The sequence below is a fragment of the Molothrus aeneus genome, chromosome 5, assembly GCF_037042795.1.
Source record: "Molothrus aeneus isolate 106 chromosome 5, BPBGC_Maene_1.0, whole genome shotgun sequence".
NCBI classification, from domain to species: Eukaryota; Metazoa; Chordata; class Aves; order Passeriformes; family Icteridae; genus Molothrus; species Molothrus aeneus.
Genome location: NC_089650.1, coordinates 34,598,813 through 34,619,064, shown reverse-complemented (window position 1 = coordinate 34,619,064; position 20,252 = coordinate 34,598,813). Strand labels below are relative to the sequence as shown.

Here is a 20,252-nt window from a genome sequence, read left to right as displayed (position 1 = left end):
AGTGTTTAGAAGCATGCTAGATATCTTAATAGATACCAGCCCAAATATCTGGTTTCCACATGAATATCTATTACAGATACATATGTTGTTCTGCTTTATTCTTCCACTGAATCCTCTCTCAAAGTAGTAGCACCTGAAGTTCTTACTTGTGCTCTTCAGCATGCTTGAAAGTAAATAGTTCAAATATTGAGACAAAATAAATGTGATGATATGGGAAAGCTATAGCTCTGAGGAATACAACCCTACACAAAATGCCATGGAAAAGGCAAAGAAAAGCTCTGTATGGCTGCCTGTGAATCATATGTGCCATTGACATTAACTGAAAGAAACTAATTAAATCAATTCAGTTCAGTAACACTCATGTAAATCAAGCAAAAATTAAGAGATGAGCTGAATTTTAGCTACAGTACAGCACTGTGGAATTTCTAAGCTACAGAAAAAGAAACAGATTTCATGTTTATATGAGAAGGTGTATAGTAAGAATGAGGTGTGAAAGGGAAAATTTTGATATATTGAGCAAGTGTATGACCTTTACATTTCTGAAACACTTCACAGGATGCAAGTGAAAAAAGCATCTGAGTACCTTGGTTCAATCTTGGTCCAATACACTTGTGTGCCTGAGAGGCTTTGGACAGACCAAACTACATCAGGTTACAATGGATGATGCTTTAGCATATCCATGAGGTGATAATTTAGACCTAGTGTGAGCTGAAACCTTTACTACAAGTCCTTCTGCTTTTCTCTCAAGTTTATATATGTTTGTATTTTGGCTTTTTTTTAATAAGTATGTTAGACAGTATTTTCTATCATAAGTGATTATCCACATTCTGTTCCCACTTTCCATGTACTGTCTTGACCTTTGTGGTTCTTATATTCAGAATTGGAAAGACTTGGAATAAACACAAATAAACATTTTGAGAACTTGTTCACTGCACTAATAATTCTCTAATACCTTCAATGAGTATATGGTTTCTGAAATGCAAAATAAAAGCTTTCAAATAGAAAACTCAAGTATTACAAAAAAATTATGTAACTCTGTATGTTATCCAAGCAATTTTCAGATGACTTAGTCTCACATCATCTAGAGAGACAGCTAAACAGAACATATGGGTAAGCACTAAGGCATTTATAGAACAGTCAAAATGCCTCTAAGAGCTCTGAATTGTCCTTACTTCCTTCAATAAACAAGGTGAACTGAACACCAACACTAACATACACACAAAGGAACTTAATATCAGGTAATGTGATTGCCTTTAATTATATAAAACTCCCTCCCAGAAAATAAATACCTCCTCTTCCTCACTTAGGCAAACAAGAACTACACTATCCCCAGTTTCAGTAAAATTACTTCTTAACATGTTCTTTATTGTTAGAGTCACAAAACATCACTTTTTGACAAAATATCTGCAGAATTCTTGGCTTCATAGCACTCTGCTGGGCATTGGCAATATTTTCCTTGTCAGATGGTTTAGTCCTTAGCACAAAATGCAACCTTGTAATAGTTCTGCATTAGGCATCCATTTACCCTGCCTTTCCACTTTAATCATGAAGAAAATGGACCTTAAGTCACTGAAATTAGCTTGAATTCAGTTTCCTCTCCTCTGCAGAGCTAACAGAGCATAGATTTATTTAAAAAAAAAAGTTGCTGGCTTTCATACTAAATCACAATGTGCACCAATCATGTAACTGGATTACAGGAAGCACGAACAGTAGCAACTGCACTTTCAAGTTGAGCAACCAGCAACATTGCTAAAGGCTGGAACAAAAAGGGTCAGCCAGGGCAAAACAACAAACACTGACACTTGCCCTACATATTAAAAACCAGAAAGCAGCAACAGGCAGTAAGTGCTAATTCAAAACAAAGAGGGAGCGATACACATGCAATTCAAAACAAACCAGCTTCCCTTGGTAATTACATTAACACTACAATCTACTTCAGGTGACAATCAAGAGGGAGAAACAGAATGTTGAAATACAGAAGCCTGGAAAGAGCAGGGCTGTGCTTGGATGATGGCAACCACTCTGTTGTGGGACAGCTGCCCTTTTAAAGAAGGCATCTTCAAAATTCTGATGGTGGGATTAGTCCAATGCACTGCCTGACTCACAGCACTTTGGCCTCAAACATATGCTTCCCCAAAGGCTTTTTCTGAAAGGATGACATTAGAAACAAACCAAAACCACTGTCCTTCAGCACATCCAGAGACAGCTGAAGAACCCAAGCAATAAACAGCTTTCATGTCATGATTAGCTCATGCTGTTATACCTCCCCTTAAAGCACATATGGTTCTCAGCCAGAACAGAAGGCTTCAGAGCAGCAGTTCCATCCTAGAAATGCAGTAGCAAAGCCTCAGACCAAAGCCACTTAATGAGAACTTAATACAGATTTAATGGACCTTTTTTTACTGTGAATTTATCTGCCAATTGAAAATCTGCCTCATTTAGCTTTTAATGCAGGCACAGAGCCAGTCAGCTAAAATCAGGGTAGCCCTAGAATATTTTGCAGGATTCTTCCATAACTACTTGAGGACCATGGGACTCCAAAACTGTGCAAAACCCTAGTAAAACAACAATTCATAGGTAACAGTGTCATCTAATGAAAAAAAAAAAAAGCAGGGCCATGCCTATTCTGAGTTCCTTGCACTAACAGAAAGGTTTCACACCTTGAGCAGAAGTGAAATAATGCTTGCACTGGAAAGAAGGGACCAGGTACCTTCACTACAGGTCAGCCCTGCTGGTTTAGGCTAGCTTTGAGGATAGATATATCCAGTTGCTTGGCATCTCCTTCCCTTGATCAGTACCATTCAGTACTGGGACTCTGCAGTTGGCCTGTCCGCAGCAAAGCAGGACTGACAGTCCCTTATTTTGCTCTGATATGGATACTTCCACACAGCTAGTCCACTAACGTGCTAGCCATATAAACTCAGATGAGGAGGTCTTGTTTGTATGGGATGCAACAAGTCTAGAGCACAGCTTTTTGAGCCTAGTTCCATGACAGTACTTTTTATCTGCTAAAACTACTAATGGGCAAATAAAACTACTACCGTCTTTTTCTTTTACCCTGATTATTCTTTTCATTGTCACTACTCTATTGCACTTGGAGCATTCATGAGGGCAGATCTCTAGAGTACCATACAGGGAACTCGTATGGGATTCTGAAACACTTGGTGTGCTAACATGCCCTTGTGTTCTGTGCTTTTTTTCCCTTGTTTGTAAAGTCCATTCTCTTTTAATCTCTCATCTTCCTGAGCAATTTACAGATTTCACTTTAATCTTTTTTAGTTCACTCTAATGAGTGCACAAGCCATTGTAAGTGGCTCTTCTTCCCTCCAGGAATCAAGGAGAGCTGCCCACGCATGGGGGTGAGGAAAGCAGTGTTTGTGCAGAACACATACAGACTGTACCATGCACCCCACCAAGGAAAGCTCTCCTGATAGCAGGCTGCTCCACTGGCCTGAAGGGTGAGGATGCAGCAGGGCAGCACCAGGATATGGTTAAACTGACACGCCCTTCACTGCAGGAGGGAGCACTGCCATCACCATCTTCAGAATGGGAAAGGTCACACACAGAGTTAACTGACACTGGAGGGTCCCCAGTCCATATGTCCCAGAAGAAGTGCATACACCAACAAAGTTCTTACTCTTTGCAAGAAACAGGATCTTTTTGAGGAACAGAAGTGAATGAAACCTTTATATCACCCTTTTAAAACCTCACTGCCTCTGTAGAATAGTTCTCTGAAGTACATTTTCTTGTGACCTATGCAGAATAAGTTCAAAGCCTATCCAGTAAAAACTGTGCAAACATCAGTCAAGACAAGAGGATCAACAGCATTTGAGGCAAAGGTAAGGTCTTTACCTACAGAGAGGCTATATTCTGCACTGGTCCACCAGATTGATTGTTAATCAGAGTGTGATTATATAAATGCAAATTCCACCAAAGTGAAGAAATTCAAGACAAGAGGTCATTATTTGGATTTAGATGATCAGTCAGGCTACCCAAAGTTGAAATCCGTCTTTATTTAAATACAGGCATATTTATTCTAAAAAATAAATATTTATTCTAAAATTTTTTTTCTAAAAAAAACCCTCCAAAACCCATAAAAAGTCACTTACCACAATAATCACATTCGTTGTAGGAATGGGAAGATTCTCCACTTCCAAGTCTTCACCAGTCATTGCTAAGAGATTGAGGGATGGGTCATAAACAGACCTGGGGAAGGCTGATTTAACAATTATTGCAGGGTGCAACTTGCTTATTTTGGTGTGGGAAGAAGAACGGAAATTTTGTTTGGAATCCTTATAGCTGTCTGTATCCAAACTTTTCTCCACACTCTCCACATGGTGATAAACAAACACAGGTTTTCCACTCTTTCGCTGATGAATTGCCAAAAAGTGATCACTGTCTCCGGAAAAGCAGCCTGTGGAAAGAGAAGAGTAAGTTTAGAATGTGTCTCTTGGCTATTCTGTACATGACACCGAAAATTCAATGAGATCTTTGCGTTCTGAGAAATTTGGAAAAATATTTTTGGAATACAAGAATTCACTTAACATCTTACAATGTGTTTTCTACAGCAATAGATTAACAGGACTACAGAGTCTATCAAGTATGTGAAGTGTACCACATTCTTAAGCTCATTCTCACAGGGCTTTAAAAATGTTATTTATATTTCCAGCCATGGGTACAGTTAAAAAATATATACAAAAGCAGAACACACACTGAGCCAAGTTCAACTTCTGTATTGATACCAACTTCAACCGCAAAACTTATGCAGTCAACTTACTGATGCATTTTATCAGCCAGTAATATCAAAGATGAGACTATCAGCGATCATCTGTTATAAATGGGCACTTGAGGAGAAAAGCTAAAGAACCTGATCAAAAAATCAGATTTAAAATTCGGATGAGTCCATAATCCCAATTCTACATTCCTTGCTCAGCTGCTTATATCAGGAGATCTTTTAGCTCCTTATGCCAACTGTTGTTGACCAAAACTTCACTCGAGTATTGCCTGGCCAGCCAGTGGAGCATCTGGCTGTCTGCAGAGGAAATACTGGTGTGTGGCCATACCTTGCATACCTTGGTGCTGGGCACAAAGAACTCTCTTAGATTAGGGAACTGGAGACAGGGGACTTGAGCATTGCTAACAAGGAGTTAGAGTTGGTCCTGTTCAGCCTCGAGAAGAGATGGCTGAGAGGAGACCTCATCAATGTCTATCAGTATCTGAAGGCAGGGCGTCAAGAGAAGGTTTCCAGGCTCTTCTCAGCGGTGCCCAGCAATAGGAGAAGAGGCAATGGGCAGAAACTGAAGCACAGGAAATTCCACCTGAATATGAGGAAGAACCTCTTTGCTGTGTGAGTGACTGAGCACTGGAAGAGATTGCCCAGAGAGGTTGTGGACTCTCCCTCACTGGAGATACTCAAGAACAGTCTGGATGAAATCCTGTGCAAAGTGCTCTCAGGTGACCCTGAGGGAGGTTGAGCAGGGAGGTTGGACCACTGGTCCCTTCCAACCCTACCCATTCTGTGATTCTGTAATTACATGGGTTTAGCTAATTATGTGTTAGTTAAAAAAAAAAAAAAGTTATCTTCTGAAAGACAAAATATTTCCTGATGATGCCTTTATAAGAGGAACTAAGACTAAGTTTTTATTTGGTTTTCTGTTTTGTTTTCCTTCTTTTTTTCATGGATGAAACATAGTGAATCTTCAGTGCCTTTATGATGAACAGAAAAGCTACAGTTGAGCTCCCAGTCTGGAAGGCAGTCTATCTGACCACAAAAATAGGCAAGGCTCAGCTGCCTCACAGATAAAAAGTAACTGAAACTGCATTAGTCACCTCCAGAAAAAAACTCTAAGAAACCCAGCGTGGTAGAAAAGGGACTTTGTGTTCTGAGAGAAGTGCACCCAGAGAGCTCACTCTGATCAGCCTGGAATTTCTTCTTCAAATGCTGCTGGACTTAATGGCAATATTAAATTTGAGAGCTGATTTTTAGTTTAAAAAATATAAAATCAATCTTATTTTAATTCTCATAATGAGCTATGAAGACCAGCTTAGCACCAACAACAGTTCAATTCAGGATGAACAAGAAATCAATTTGTTCTATTCAAACTGAATTTTTCCTCTGATTTTTTTGCTCCTGTAAGCAAATCAAAATAATCAGTCATTTGCACAGCTCTATCCAGTGCCCTTAGGAGGTTTCAGTGTAGGTAATTACATTCTGTTGACCTAATTTCCTCAAGAAATTTCAGTCAGGGAAATCAAGGACAATACCTTATCTGTGCTATAGTATTGCTTTGCATCATTGAGAAATGCATTCTCTGGAATAAGTAGGTCTCTGTCAGTAGGCAGTGAAGCAATTTATAATATACATGAACAGAAAATCAATAGTAAAAAGACAGAACACAGATCCTCTATTATAAAGTAAAATGCTAAATCTAAGACTACTCTTTCAAATGGCTGAAACAAACACAATCTCCTAGATAACTACTGAGGTCACATGAGCTCTTGTCAGGTTTTGATTGCGAAGACATCTGAAAGCAGGAGAAAAAAAAAGAGAAACTGCAGACTATAGTCTTAAAGACAGCTAAACTTCAAAACTTGTTAAGCTTGCTGGGTTCTCATTAAGCTTTGTGGGTGTTGGCCTCATTGATAAAATCCTAACGGCTGGTCTTAACTAGCAATTTAGAGAGTTGTGTCAGTGACAAAATAAAAAAAAGAAGCATCAGCACTTCTCATTGTCACCTACTTCTCACAGTCATCTCTTTGCGGTATTTATTTTCATGTCTCCTTCACAGAAAACCAGTATTTCAAAACTGATCATAGATAAGACAAAGGAATGTAACCACCAACACATTTGGTGACTCTTCTTTGCTTCCTTCATTCCTGCTCCTGTGTTTCTGAGGGTATCAAACGAACTGTGATTCTCCTTCAATTCTTCGTATGGCATGTTCTACCCACTTCAGTATTCCAACTTTCCCTCTTATTTCATTATTTTTGCTGAATGAAGCAGAAAAAAATACAATTAACTACCAGCGTAAATTCTCCCCTGAATATTTTTGACTGAAAAAATAGTTAAAGGAACTACTGAAAAAGCTCATTTGTCCTTGAATCTCAATACTTTCTAACAGCAGAATCACCATTTGCTTCTAAATCCCAGACTTGCTTCCATTAGAACGCTAAGTATCACATCAGTAGCACCAGTCTCTGCAGCCAAACAAGGTCCATTGTAGTAGATTTTCAAGATGGGCAATGAAATATATTGTTTAACCTGTAGTAATGAGAAATTAAAGTCTAATTTTCTAATTACATAACATTACCCTTTATACTCACGCAATTTTTTTTTCATCAGCTAAGCAATCAGATGTTCAAATATGTTCCAAAAAAATTACCACACTGAATTTGTTTATCTGAGAAGTCCACATAGCCCCAGTATCTTAAGTAGGTTACAAGCATCCACAGTGTCCTATGTGAAAAACTCCACTAAACTTAGATGACTGTGTATAAGGCCCTAACTACTACCAGACTTTGGCTCCCAGACTGCCATGGATGCCTCAGGTGGCCCTCAGAAATGGCCACCTTTGATACTACAGGGGAACCTAAACACCTAAACTTCCTCTCAATTTGATGAAGTGATAATATATTCCTTCTCGACCCTCCAGACTTCAGCTCCAAACACAAACAATTAGGCACCAACCAGGCACTTGGAGAATTAAGTAGTTAGAAATACCAGTACTTCTGCTACACAACAGCTTCAAATACTTCCACTCTCCAACCCTCGAGGGAGAGAAGACTGGGATTCCTATATCAAACTATGCACTTCTACAAAAAAAGAATATGCTTCTCTGCAGCCACCAGGGAAACTGTCAGAAGCTATGAAGAACTGATTTTGGTGCCTTTTAAGCTTCAGATATTCCAACACACACAAAAATTCAGTAAATATGGTTTAGGAAAAGGTTCAAAAAATATAATTCCTAGAGGTTTCTCTTCAATAAGCTTAGCAAACTTTATCCACAATTATGTTCTGATATTCTCTTCACACTACCCTGTTTGAACTCTACTTCAGGATGTAGAGTTATTTATGACTCATTTGAAATATTCACTCACTTGAAATATAGTGCTGCTATTATCTATTAACTATAATAATTTTATTCCTTCTCCTAAAATTGTCTCCCCTCAAGTGTATTTACAAAGAATTACGGTTTATTCTGCCTCAGCACTGCGAACAGACTAGATGTTAGATTGTGATTCCATGCTATTTCATCTATCCAAAAAAATGCTGAGTCTTCACCTATCTCTCAGCTAAATGTAGCCATCTTCATGTCAAGGGAAATTTTATTTGTTCCAAAGTGAACAAAAATCAATGGTAATTTCAAACCCACATCAGAACTTATCAAGTAATAACCATTCCAGCTTCCTTTAGTAACAGAAGCTGCACTGTGATTCTCTACTGATCTGAACTGCTCATTCCACCCTCCAGTTCTTCTCTGTACAATGTAGTGACTGGTCACAACTCTTTACTAGATTTCAGCTCCTGATGAATATTGCTATTTCTTTCTCTGCTCTTTACCTATAGGTTAACTTTTCCTTCCTCGCAGCTCCACAATGCCACTGCTTTTCCTTAGATTTTTTTTTAACAAAAAAGCCTGTCTTGATCTTGCTTCCATGTTTATCCACTGTAAGCCCCTTCTTTAATTTGGCTGCTCCGGTACAACAGTATTCTCTTTACAGATACTCTCAGATTTAGTTACATTTCCAATCCCCGGAGCTGTGCTTCTAGAACCTCTACCAAGTATAACACTACATCTATTAAAGTGCAACAAGAAGCTCCAGGGTGATGTAGAATGCATACTTTCTAAATCTGAACATCTTCACTACTTGCACTAGTTTCAGTATATCTATCATTGCCACCATTTGCCATCCTCCTGAAAGGAAAATTGGACAGATCCCTATGAAATCCCCTGTTCTGCATAATCCAGCTGTTCTGCTTAATAGTTAAAAATATGTGCTCACTTGATCTTTTAAGTTGTCTGCAGAAACATACAAGATAAAACTATTTCTGTTATAAACTAAAAAAAAAATCTAATCTACAGAAGACTGATGGAGAATGGGAGTTCCATTGGGAATATTCTGTCCAATGGGACAGAATTCTATATCCAATATATACATCATTACAGTATATGGACAGCACAAAATTTCCTCAGATGGGTAAATCACAGGAATGTTCGATAGCACATGCTTATAAGACATGCTTATGAGCCTGTCTACAAAGTTGCATTATATATGCAGAAAGGAAAGCCCATAATAAATAGTAAATCCGATGTGCTAAATGTTGTGGGCACTTTTGATTGTTCCAGTTGGCCTCTGCCTGATAGAGGAAAATCCAAGATTTCTTTAGACTGTCTTGACTCTCTAAATAGTTTTTAAGACAATTGACATTTTATCTCAAAGCAACCTGTCAGAAAATTATTAGACTCCCAATTCCCAAATATCTTCACTTTTGCTAGAATAGACAGATTAAAAAAACTTCAAGATAGTCAAGATCCATTAATCAGTCAGTAACACAGCAGCATGTTTTTTATCTTCTTAAAACATAAAAATATCAGAGCTTTACAGATATTTTATCTTACATCCTTGTTAAGGAAATGATGACTCCCTACTCACCCCACTCTCAGTCAAACAAGCTTTCCTTGCCAGCTCAGCCCCAGGTTTCCCATAGCAGAATCTCAGACCTCTGGTTCCTTTAAATAATTTTACCGTGATACAACAACACAAAAGCCACTCAAGCTGGGTGCCTCCCCCTTAACATCCTCTACAGCCACAAACTAGAAATTTATTTGATTGGAAAAGGAAAAGTCCCAGTGGGGCATAACATAAACCTGATAGGGCCACGATAATGGTGTCTAAAGTAATGATGTGTGTCTGGAAAAACAACTTGAGGTAATTTCTTAAATCTTGTTATTTATCTTAATCCGAACAAATTTGGTTAAGTTATGCTCCTGAAAAGTCACATTTTTCTATAATGAGATACATACTCTATATTTGCTACTTGCAAGCAGTGCAGCCACCCCAAACCCACTGACAAAAGTGCTGTGCTGTATCTAACTAGTAAATAAAATGCACAAATGAATATAGATACCTAGTGCATATATTTTAAATGCACAATAGTACCTAATACTCACACTTAACACACTGGCACTATAATAACACTGAAGTCTTTTTATAGTAAAAAGAACTTGGTATATTACACAGCTTGAGGTTTCTATGCTAAAAGCTGGAAATTGAATGGAAAAAAGCATAAAATGCAGACTCATTTCATAAGGGAACAACATGCTGAAACTTGATGGATTGCTTTCAAAGACAAATTTAATTCAAATGCAATTTGAGTTACAGTACTTAAGGCTGTTGCCAAGTAATTTCTCATTTTCAGTAACAAAAATACTTACCAAATTTTGGTAATTAAATTTTGTACCCTGAGCTCCCCATGCTTTTTTCCTTTCTGCTTGGCTCACCACTCTGAAAGAAGCTCTCGTCCCATACAAACTTCCTTCAAACCTATAAATTGGCCCCAGACTGCATAGGCTTGGCTTTATCATCTCTTGCACCATGGTTTATTACCTGTTGAGCAGCTATCCCAGTCACTGTGAGATGCAGGTCAACGTTACTTATGCAGACCAATGATCAATCCTCTCCAATAACACCGAAGTTCTCACAGCTGGGAGATTCATTCCCTGCCTCTTTTTAGAACATCGAGATAGAACTGGACTCCCATTCAGAGCAGAATTTGCAGTTCTCTCTTGTCAATACAAGGACCATGGAGGTCATGTTCCACAAAAAGGAGAAAAAAATTGCTTAAATGCCAAAATGCTTATTCTCATGCTGACCATTTATGAGCATGGTTCTAACCCTCAGGAGTTACAACAGCAATGATCCTAAGGGAAATGCTAACTGTTGGTAATTCTAGACATAGCACAAACACTCCTGCAGGTTTAGAAGACTTCTGTCTGTTCTGGACTGTGAAAGTTGTCTCTTCTGGTGCATGCAACAGGACGTTCCTTTGGCTTTGCCTTCAAAAGACAGAAAATCTATTGCTTTATCCCTATTTCATCTACATTACCAAGAGAAAAGAAAAAACACAAACAAACCAACAAACATACTAAAAGGAGTCAACATATCTGGTGGAAAATTTAAAGGTTTTATATTATGTTGAAAACAAAAAATGAAAACAAAAGCTGTCTGGAGGCAATATGCTTTGCATCTGTACTGTCTAGCTAACAATATATCTCGCTGTCACCAAATAGTACATCAATCAAATCTAAAGCTCATCTGGATAAAGTTATGCACTTTTAGCCAAACATAAACTGCTGTTGAGCTTTAGCATGGTGCACCAAAAATTATTGCCAATAAAATTCAGTTAAAACAGTAGCTAAAATACTACTTGAACATTAGCTGGGCAACAGAACATACTTTCATAAGTGCTTTCGTGAGGTACACCAGGGAAACCTGAAAAGGGAAAAAAACAAATCCACTTGCTGCTTTGGTAATACATGAAGTTTTGAATTGACAAAAGAATTCACTTAGGAAACTACTTTCCATAAATAACAGAGGGACTTGCATGCTGTGACTGTTCCCATCATGCAGAGACTTATGCCAAAACACCACTGCTTTGTCTTTAGCCAAAACCTGTTAGTGCAATACAAATGAAGCCATTATTTACTCAAAGTAGCTGCTAGACCTAATGATCAGGCATGCTGCTGTATAGCTTCTCACAGCCTCCTTTGGGTAGATTAATTCCTCTGTTACTTTCAAAGTCTTTTTTATAAACAAAGATGAAGCACACCTTACACATGTAAGTGAAGCCAAGAGTTTATAGTTAGCATAGTGAAAATCTTAACAAACTAATTCAAGAAGTGATGTTAGTCTAGATCTAACTTTTATAGAAAAACAAGGAATAGAGAAAAAGTCACAATTACAGGAACAGTAAAATCAAATTGTCTATCCCTTTCCCTGGTATTACTCTAACTCCATGCTTCTCTGGGTCCTCAGATCAGTTGTTTCCCACTGGTGTTAGTGATGGGCACTGTAATGAGGAGTTGTCAGCACCTGGAGTCCTTCATCAGGAGTGATATGATGTTAATGCTGATGGATTTTTCTTCCTCCTCTCTTCTTCCTTCCTCTTAGGAAGCTACATATATCTATGTTTTCTAATATGCATTTATACTTCCTCTTTCTTCAGTTGGTTTTCAGTTGGTCTGCAGCTCCAGGTTATATCTGAACTTACTATAAAAGGTGCCACATATGTATGTTAGATACAATCTCTTAGTTCTCTTCATTAATGTCTAAAACCAGTTTCTCAAGCTCCAGGTCTGCATTTTCACCTTTTACTGAGCTTTTTCTACCATGGAGTCTTCAGTGCCAAGATTGTGCCCTATCTCTTATCATCCCATACCCGCACTTGGCTAACGAAACATCCTGTGCCTCCACTCTTCAAGCCTCTGCTGCTCTACCAAGCCTTTGTTACTGCTCCTGTGTATACTACAGTTGTACCACACACACACACAAAAAGATCAAAACAGATACAAATGCTTGCTTAAGTAGAAAATCTGCTGTCAGAGCTAACCCAAGCAAAACAAGCAGGTCAAGGAAAGTTTGGACAGACCAGGTGTCCCAAATGATCGTGCTTGAAATTGATCAAAAATCACCAGCAAAGGTATGAGCAAAAGTCAGATTTAATATTAAATATGTCAAATACTAATCATGAGGCCTTTCAAAATCAGGACAAAACTTACAGCCTTGCTACTAGCAATGGCTACATCCCATTACAGAACTACTAGGTCACATTCCTACATAGGAAGGGTTCTGTGCTTTCCTAGCTAGGTCCAGGAACCAAAGGCCAGGCCTTTTCCAGCAGGGGCACAGTACCCATGATAAGTCAAAATTCAGAGCAAATAAAGTACATCAGAGCTAAGCAAGAACAGGATAGGACAATTGTAAACATTCAGAAAAATATTTTGATTTGCCGCTAAAAACAATTTTTTGACCAAAAATTTCAGACAAAATCAAGTAGTACAAAATGTATGTATCTATGTGAGCAGGAATATGAATGATTCTTTATGCATGTGTTTGCAGCTGTGAGAGCAAGAAAGGGCACGCACACATGCATGTGTGATGAGGGTGGGAGTACACACAAGAGAAGGAGGAAGGGAGGGAGGAAGGGAGGAAGGGAGGGAGGGAGGGAGGGAGGGAGGGAGAGAGATGATTGCAAGGATTTTTTCCCTTTCTAATAAGCAATCTGCTTAAAACAGAAACAACTGGAATTTTATTTTTGCTAAATTTGTTCTTTTCTGTAGGAGAAAAAAATGCCCTGGCCAAAAATATCCAAAGCTATAGTGAATCAGGATTAAGCATGAGTGGTATCTTTTTCAAAAAGACACTTTGCATCTCATTTCATGGGCCTGTTGCGTGATACATCAATACTGAAACTGGATACCATAGACCATTGATTTCACTAGGTCTGCTCATGTGAATTAAGAGATGAGCTAGTGGTCCCAAAGGCACTTAAGTATTCTGCCATACTTATGCCTGGCACTAATGTACCACATAGACTCCTGTCAGATTTTTTTTTTTCAGAAGGTGCAAGAAACTGATGCAATAATTTTCTAATTTTTGTGATTACTGTCATTTTTCCAATGAAGGTTGTAGATAAATACTGCTCTGCAAAAGATGGATGTAAATACATAGCATTTCAAGGAAATAAATTGTATTTCCATGGAAATATATAGCTGTTGTGAAGCAAAGTCAACTCCACTCTTAAAGTTTTGGCTTTCTTTTATAGCAGTATTGTTCTAAAAAATCCCACTGAGGATTTCTGAGCAGATCTTATTAACTTCTCCAAGTATTTATTCTGAAGCCATGCTGAAAATCCTACAGCACAATGACTGTGCTTTATGGAGTAAGAGCCCTAAGCTTCCATATAATTCCCCACAGCAATCATTGTAATACCCCTGTGGAGGGGGGCCTGCCACCAAATAGAGCCACAAAGTTATGTCATTAGCCTCCTTCTAGAGAGACAGACCCCCAAGAGCCTAATTCATGGACTTTCAGCAGCTCTCCTACTTTGCTCTCCAGAGAAGCTCAGACAAGCCTTCAGTGTTTAAGATGTTTTAGTCTTCCTTATAATACAATAAATGGAATTAGTCAGAGATTCCAAGACCACAAACTTCAATAATGGATGTACTGAACATAAATCTCTCATGGAAGACGATGCCTTTTAAAATTATGAATAGCAAGAATTTCTACATGTAAAAATATGATGAGCCTCTTTTCCAACTAAATATTTCCTCAAAAATATGAAGTCAGATAATGAATTATAAAACTGTTTTTTCCCCAACAGAATTTTGAAGAGACAGATGACTACCCTCTGATTATCCATGAGTCCTACTAATAAATACAGAAAAGACTCTTCTAGTAAAAACACCCACTCATGGCCAGCAATGTGTTTTTAAAGAAGGCAATTATAAGAACCAGCTCCATTTAGATTATGTTAGTGTAATGAAGCAGCACCCTTATTCATTTTTTAAATCAATAGCTCCTTCACTTTCACTCTAAATGTATTTGGAACCTAGAATTATTCATTCATTAGTATGAGATTACTGAAATGGATCTGATGGCAAATGCGTTTTGTGCAGATCTCACCTCAACCCTAAAAGTACAGTCTCCAGATTCTTTTACTTTTGTTCAGAGCTTGTGCATTTTATAGAAAATAGGCCTGCCCAACACCTAAGTAGAAACTGCAGTGCACTCAATCAATTTCCAACGATGACAATATCACACAGTGCCTGTGTGACCAGGAAGGCTGAACTCAGCAGAACTTAGGACACCCTGTGAGCTGTGTGAGAACCAGTCTAGCATATTTATAACATACATTTCTACCTAGCGAATTCTACCCAAAGGAGTGTTAGTTTGTGGTCAAAGAAACTTCAGTTTGATATAAGCAATCCTCCTGTTACTACAGCATTGCCCAAAAAAGATAAAATGTGATTCCTCTGGGGGCCTGGAAGAACGGATCCATCAAGAGGTGGAGACAAGGATCTACACACTTCCTCTCTGACAAGGCCAGCAGGAAAGTATTGGTTCATATTGATTAAAGGCTGTCAATGCATGTCTTCACTGCTGGAGAGAATAATAAAATGAGGTAATAGAAGCTCTTAGCAAGATAGTGTAAGACCTTTCTCAAAAAACCATGACGTAGATGACCTGACCAAATAATCAGGTGTTAACTTTCTGCTTTTGCAGGACCAGGATTTGTTTATCCTAAAAGCAAATTCTGCAAAAATGCTTTCTTCAAGAGAGGTTTTTAATGCAAGGTAGGTGATGCGTTGAGACCATGATTGATAGCTGTTAAGTTTTGGAGTACCAACAAGTCAGGTTGGTTTTCCTACTCTATTTCACAGAATCACCTATCTCCAGTAACTGAATACATATATTTTAATTTTATTTTAAAAATTTGCTAAAAAATAAAATTAGGTGAAAGAGGTAATTAATTGAGTAATGTGCATGACTCAAATGGCTCTCTAATTACAAGTTAGTCTAATGCATCACTTTGTGTTTTTCCTACTATCTGCCATTCTTTTACAAGGAGACAGTGCCTCCTAGTCACCTTGGGATACACTAGGTTTTTATTGCAAGAACATGTGTATTAGATCATACATACTAAAAGAGAGTATAACCTACGCTGTCATGCACTCTCTCATGCAATGCATAATGTAAGTGGAGGGTTCATGCTGACCTGTAATCACTTGCTACAAATTTAGGTCTTCCTGCAACAGCAAGCTCTATATAGGTTGATTACTTCACCTGCTGCACTCAGCAGAAGGGCCTAATTCTGTTTTCAGAGATGCACACACAAGTGTCTTATTTTAGGTAGCAATGTATGCATATACCAACAGCATAATCATATTTCATTTTCTGATAACATGACTTTCATGCTATATTGGAATCAGTATCTAAGTCAACTCAGTAAAATGGTACCTTCCTGAGCACATGAAAATCTCTGTAAAATTGTAGTTTCTACTTTCTACAAAAGGAAACTGGATTTGCTATATCAGCTCTACTTAAACACATTAATTATTTTTGCTGTAGCATTGGCTGAAGTAAATGTAGACTTATGTTTTCTCTAAAATCTATTACCACCAACTGATATCAAGAGAGATTTTCCTAATACCTACTGATGGTGTCTTAAGCATTCTCTAGAAACATGTCTCATAAAAATTCAGCTTCAGAACAAAAAGCCAAGCAGTTTCCAACACATTACACAAAAATTGACATTTGGGATATAATTTGTGACATAGCAAGCAGAATGCATCTTGTGATTTCACGTGAACCAAAGCTTCAAAATCACCATAAATAATTCGAAGGTCTAGGCTATACATAAAAGACATCCATAGTGGTAGCCTGTGTAAGACCAAATTTTCTACTTGTATCAGATGAAACAAAGATATCTTAGGATGTTAAGCTTCCTTTGTTATTTCACTGTTGTGACATCTTCAATGACTTCCAACAAGAGCAAGTTGTATGCAGCCCTGCCTCAGAGGAAGCACAGCTCTTGTGCTCTGTGTGAACCATGCCCAACCGTGCAAAGGTTGAATTCAGCTCCTGTACATCCTCCCCTTGTCTTCTCTGAAATAATTATTTTCTATGATTACTCAGGCAAAACAGTAGCACCATATAAACATCTATTTTCCTCTCTTTTTCTTATGATTAGAGACATTTGAATAATAAAGACAAGATCTCTTTGCAAGAATTCCCAGTAACTTAATGGAACAAGCAGAACTTAGTAAGGAAAGTGAACAGCTTACTGGCAGAATATATACCCAGTTTCCATTAGCAGGATAGAAAAATGAAGCACAACAAAACTAATGTAAATTCCACTGTTAATAGAGAATATACTGAGATTAGATGGCATGTTATGTCAAATAGAGGCTTTACTCTAATTTTGTACAGATGGTAAATTTAATACATGTTGTAAAAGAACAATTTAAAAGCAGCTTAAGGCTTTTATTAAAACAGATCATGAAATGCTCCCATCTTTCAGTCAATAATCTCTTGCACATATGAATATAAGCCAAAACAGCATGAGCATCCTAACTATAGATTTACAGGAAAGAGGCTCCATAAATTTTATGAAGTGTAGCCGAATATTACAGGGTAATAAAATACCAATAACTGAGACAAAGTAATTTCTCCTGACAACTGTAAAAAAAAAAAAAAAAAAAAAAAAAAGCAGTAAAGCAGTTATTTTCATAATAGACCTTATTTGGGATGTTCATACAGCTCTTCTATATTAAGACACATGAAGTTCAATTGCTCCGTTCAATGATTCTGCAGTAAGACAACGCAAATTTGTTGCAGCTTAAAAATCTTTCCTAAAAACAACATTCCCAGGACTGAAGAATCAGTACCTGTGCATTTAATTGTAGTTCCTAATTAAACTTAATGGAACTTGCAAGCGTTTACTACTTCAGAAGTGGCTAAGCTTGTCATAAATGACAAAACAAAGAAACTCTTCAACTTTACTAATTGAGAACTTAATTCAATTATACAGTTACGCCAGATTTTATTTCCTTCCTTAGATAATATATGCTGAAGTCTGCACAGGATAAACGGAGGCTCTGAACGATGAGCAGTTTTTCACGGCTTAAAGGAAGCCTGAGATTTGCGCCAGAAATATAAGCTCTGACTACTGGAACGAAACTGGCAGTGGAACTTCACGTACATACTAGGGCGCTCATCGCTCACTGCATTTCTGAATGAGGCACACGTTTTGCCAGCAAAGCAGAGAGAGGATTTATTAGCATCGCTAACAGCCGAAACGCCCGCTGCTGTCGCAGCTGAAATTTCCCTTTCTAAAACCACTGCTGCCACGAGCATATACAAGTAGCGACGCCTCCTCACCAGTATCTAAAAATAAATAAATAAATAAAATAAGAAGAAGGAATACAGGGAGTCCCGATTTCCCCTCGCTGCCGTAGCCCCCGGCCAGGTCCTCGCGATCCGGGGCCGAAGCGCGGCCGCTCCGCGGGGCGCGCAGCGCGGGGCTCGCCCGCCCGGGGCCGCCGCTGTCCGCGGTGCTGACGGGCGCTCCCGCCGCCTCCGGGGCTGGCGGGCTCCGGACCCGGGCGGCCGCCGGCCGGACCCGGGCGGCCGCCGCCTCCCGCCCAACAGGTGCGCCGCCGGGCGCAAGTGGGTCCCCACCGCCGTCCCGCCCGCCCCGCCGTCCGGCCGCGGCCGCCCCCGCTCACCTGCGGCGCGGAGGTGGAGCAGGAGGCAGAGCGCCCGGAGGCAGGCGGCCGCCCGCCGCCGCATGGTGCGAGCCGAGGGCAGCCGAGCGCGGGGAGCCGCGGGGAGCCGAGGGGAGCCGAGGGCAGCCGGGCAGCGCCGCCACACCGCGTCCCGCTCCCCCCGCCCCCGGCAGTGAGCATGCCTGGGAGCGCGCTGCGCATGCGCAACGCCGCGCGGGCGCGCGGGCGGGCGGCCGCCCTCACCTGCCTCCCCTCCTGGGGCGGGGCGAGGCGAGGGGCCAGCGGCGCGGGCGGCGGCTGACAGCGGGAGGTTGGGGCGCGCAGTAGCCGCGGGGAACCGCAGGGTTCAATAGCAGAGGCAGAAAGAGAGATCTCCGTTCCAGTGGTATATTCGGGGAGGAGGCGAGAATGGGTGGCGGGGGGTGATTTCCTCCTGGGTTTCCAGCTGGAGCAGCATTCGGGGCTCCTGCTGAGGCGGCACGGTGGAGATTGTATCTCCCCAATCTTGCAGCGCCGAGGAGGCGATCTCGGGAGTTTGGGCATGTCTGGGAGGACTTCGACGATATGTGGGTTTATGCTTGAGGTACAGGTAATCCTCCTCTTCAGTGTGTTTGAAACACGTGTTGTAAAATAAGCCGTTTGCAAAAACTGCATTGTGAAAAATCACGGTTGATACATAAATAAAGGAAGAACCGCTGAACTCCAGGCAGTGGTTCAGACCAGGCTGATGCAACACCTCCTCAAGAGACACTTAGTGAATTGGATTACACGGGTATCAGTGAGCAATGCAAAGAGGCCAAATACGAAGCAGTCCTGTAACAAGGTAATTTTCTAAAGTTGAGTTTAATTGATCAAAAAGATTTTCTGGAGAGCAACCATGCGAGCTAGTGGCAAATGTGTCACCCAGCAAGTGATCCATCTACAGGAGTCTGTTACTGGGCATGGCAAGCAATGTACAGCCGTGGTCAGGTCTGCAACTGATGTGCCCCAAGTGAAAAATAGCAAAGGAAATTAACAGAGCTTGCTTGGCTCTAACAGACTTTGAATGAGCCTTTCTGCAGAAATTTTCTTCATACAGAGATGGGAAGGGCTGCGCAGGCCCTGATATCTAGATGGAATTGCAAGTGTGACTGTACATATGCAAACGAGCTTCCTTTGCCAGCCCCCACACGGCTGTTCACGCACGTATAGGCAGTCAGGTCCTCGGCTTGACAGCAATGTAAGTGAGAAAAGGCTTGGGTTGGAAGACAGCACTCAGTCATGAGCTCTGCCGGAAACGGGGAATTAATATGATCAAGGGGATTTTTGAACAAGGAGTGGTATTTTAGCCCTGTCATTTCAGTCATATCTTTTGTAAGTATTGTGCCTCAGATGTCCTGCTAAGCCATGAGATTTCTGGTGCTTCCTCTGCTGTGATGATAATTTGCTGTGGGTATATACAAATTACAGCACATCCTGTTCCACTTTAATCCTTTTAGTCCTGACTAGTTGAAGTGAAAGCTAAAAGAAGTGAAAGAAGTCTTGTCTGTATGGTGCACCACACTTGTGCCCCTACAGCTCCAGTTCCTACATGCCCCAGCCTCAGAGGTACATTTGTACAATACCAATTACAATTTAGCCAACTCCCAGGAAGAGATTAAAGAAAAATTCACTGTCAGTCCTCTGATGTTTTATATTTTTTTGTCCACAAGTCCTCACCCTTGTGTGTTCCAGGTAAGGATTTAGGGTCAAATATCTCAAGAGGATAACTTTACTGAAGCTAATGGTATTGATTTGTCCCCATGTGGTTACAGATGAGGCAGCTGTGGTTTCATATGATTGAGTGCTGTAGCAATATCTACTCACCTCACTTGCAGAGCCCTAAGGCACAAAGACCAGATGACTCACCACTACCCTGTTAAGGAAATTATTTTCCACTGAGGAAATGTCTTAAGATACTGTTTTGAGCCCACATCCAAGAAA

At 40.0% G+C, this 20,252-nt stretch overlaps 1 protein-coding gene across 1 annotated transcript in view; it reads right to left on the bottom strand.

The window, feature by feature from the left end:
* The window catches only part of PTPRR (protein tyrosine phosphatase receptor type R), a 139,222-nt gene extending 120,780 nt beyond the window's left edge, over window positions 1-18,442 (bottom strand). Inside the window, exons 1-2 of the mRNA XM_066549636.1 lie at window positions 18,291-18,442; window positions 4,110-4,414 (exon numbers count right to left, since the gene is read on the bottom strand). Coding sequence (XP_066405733.1) covers window positions 4,110-4,414; window positions 18,291-18,354 — 369 coding nt within the window. The 5' untranslated portion in view covers window positions 18,355-18,442. The remainder of the gene's footprint in view (window positions 1-4,109; window positions 4,415-18,290) is intronic.
* Between the last annotated feature and the right edge of the window lie 1,810 nt (window positions 18,443-20,252).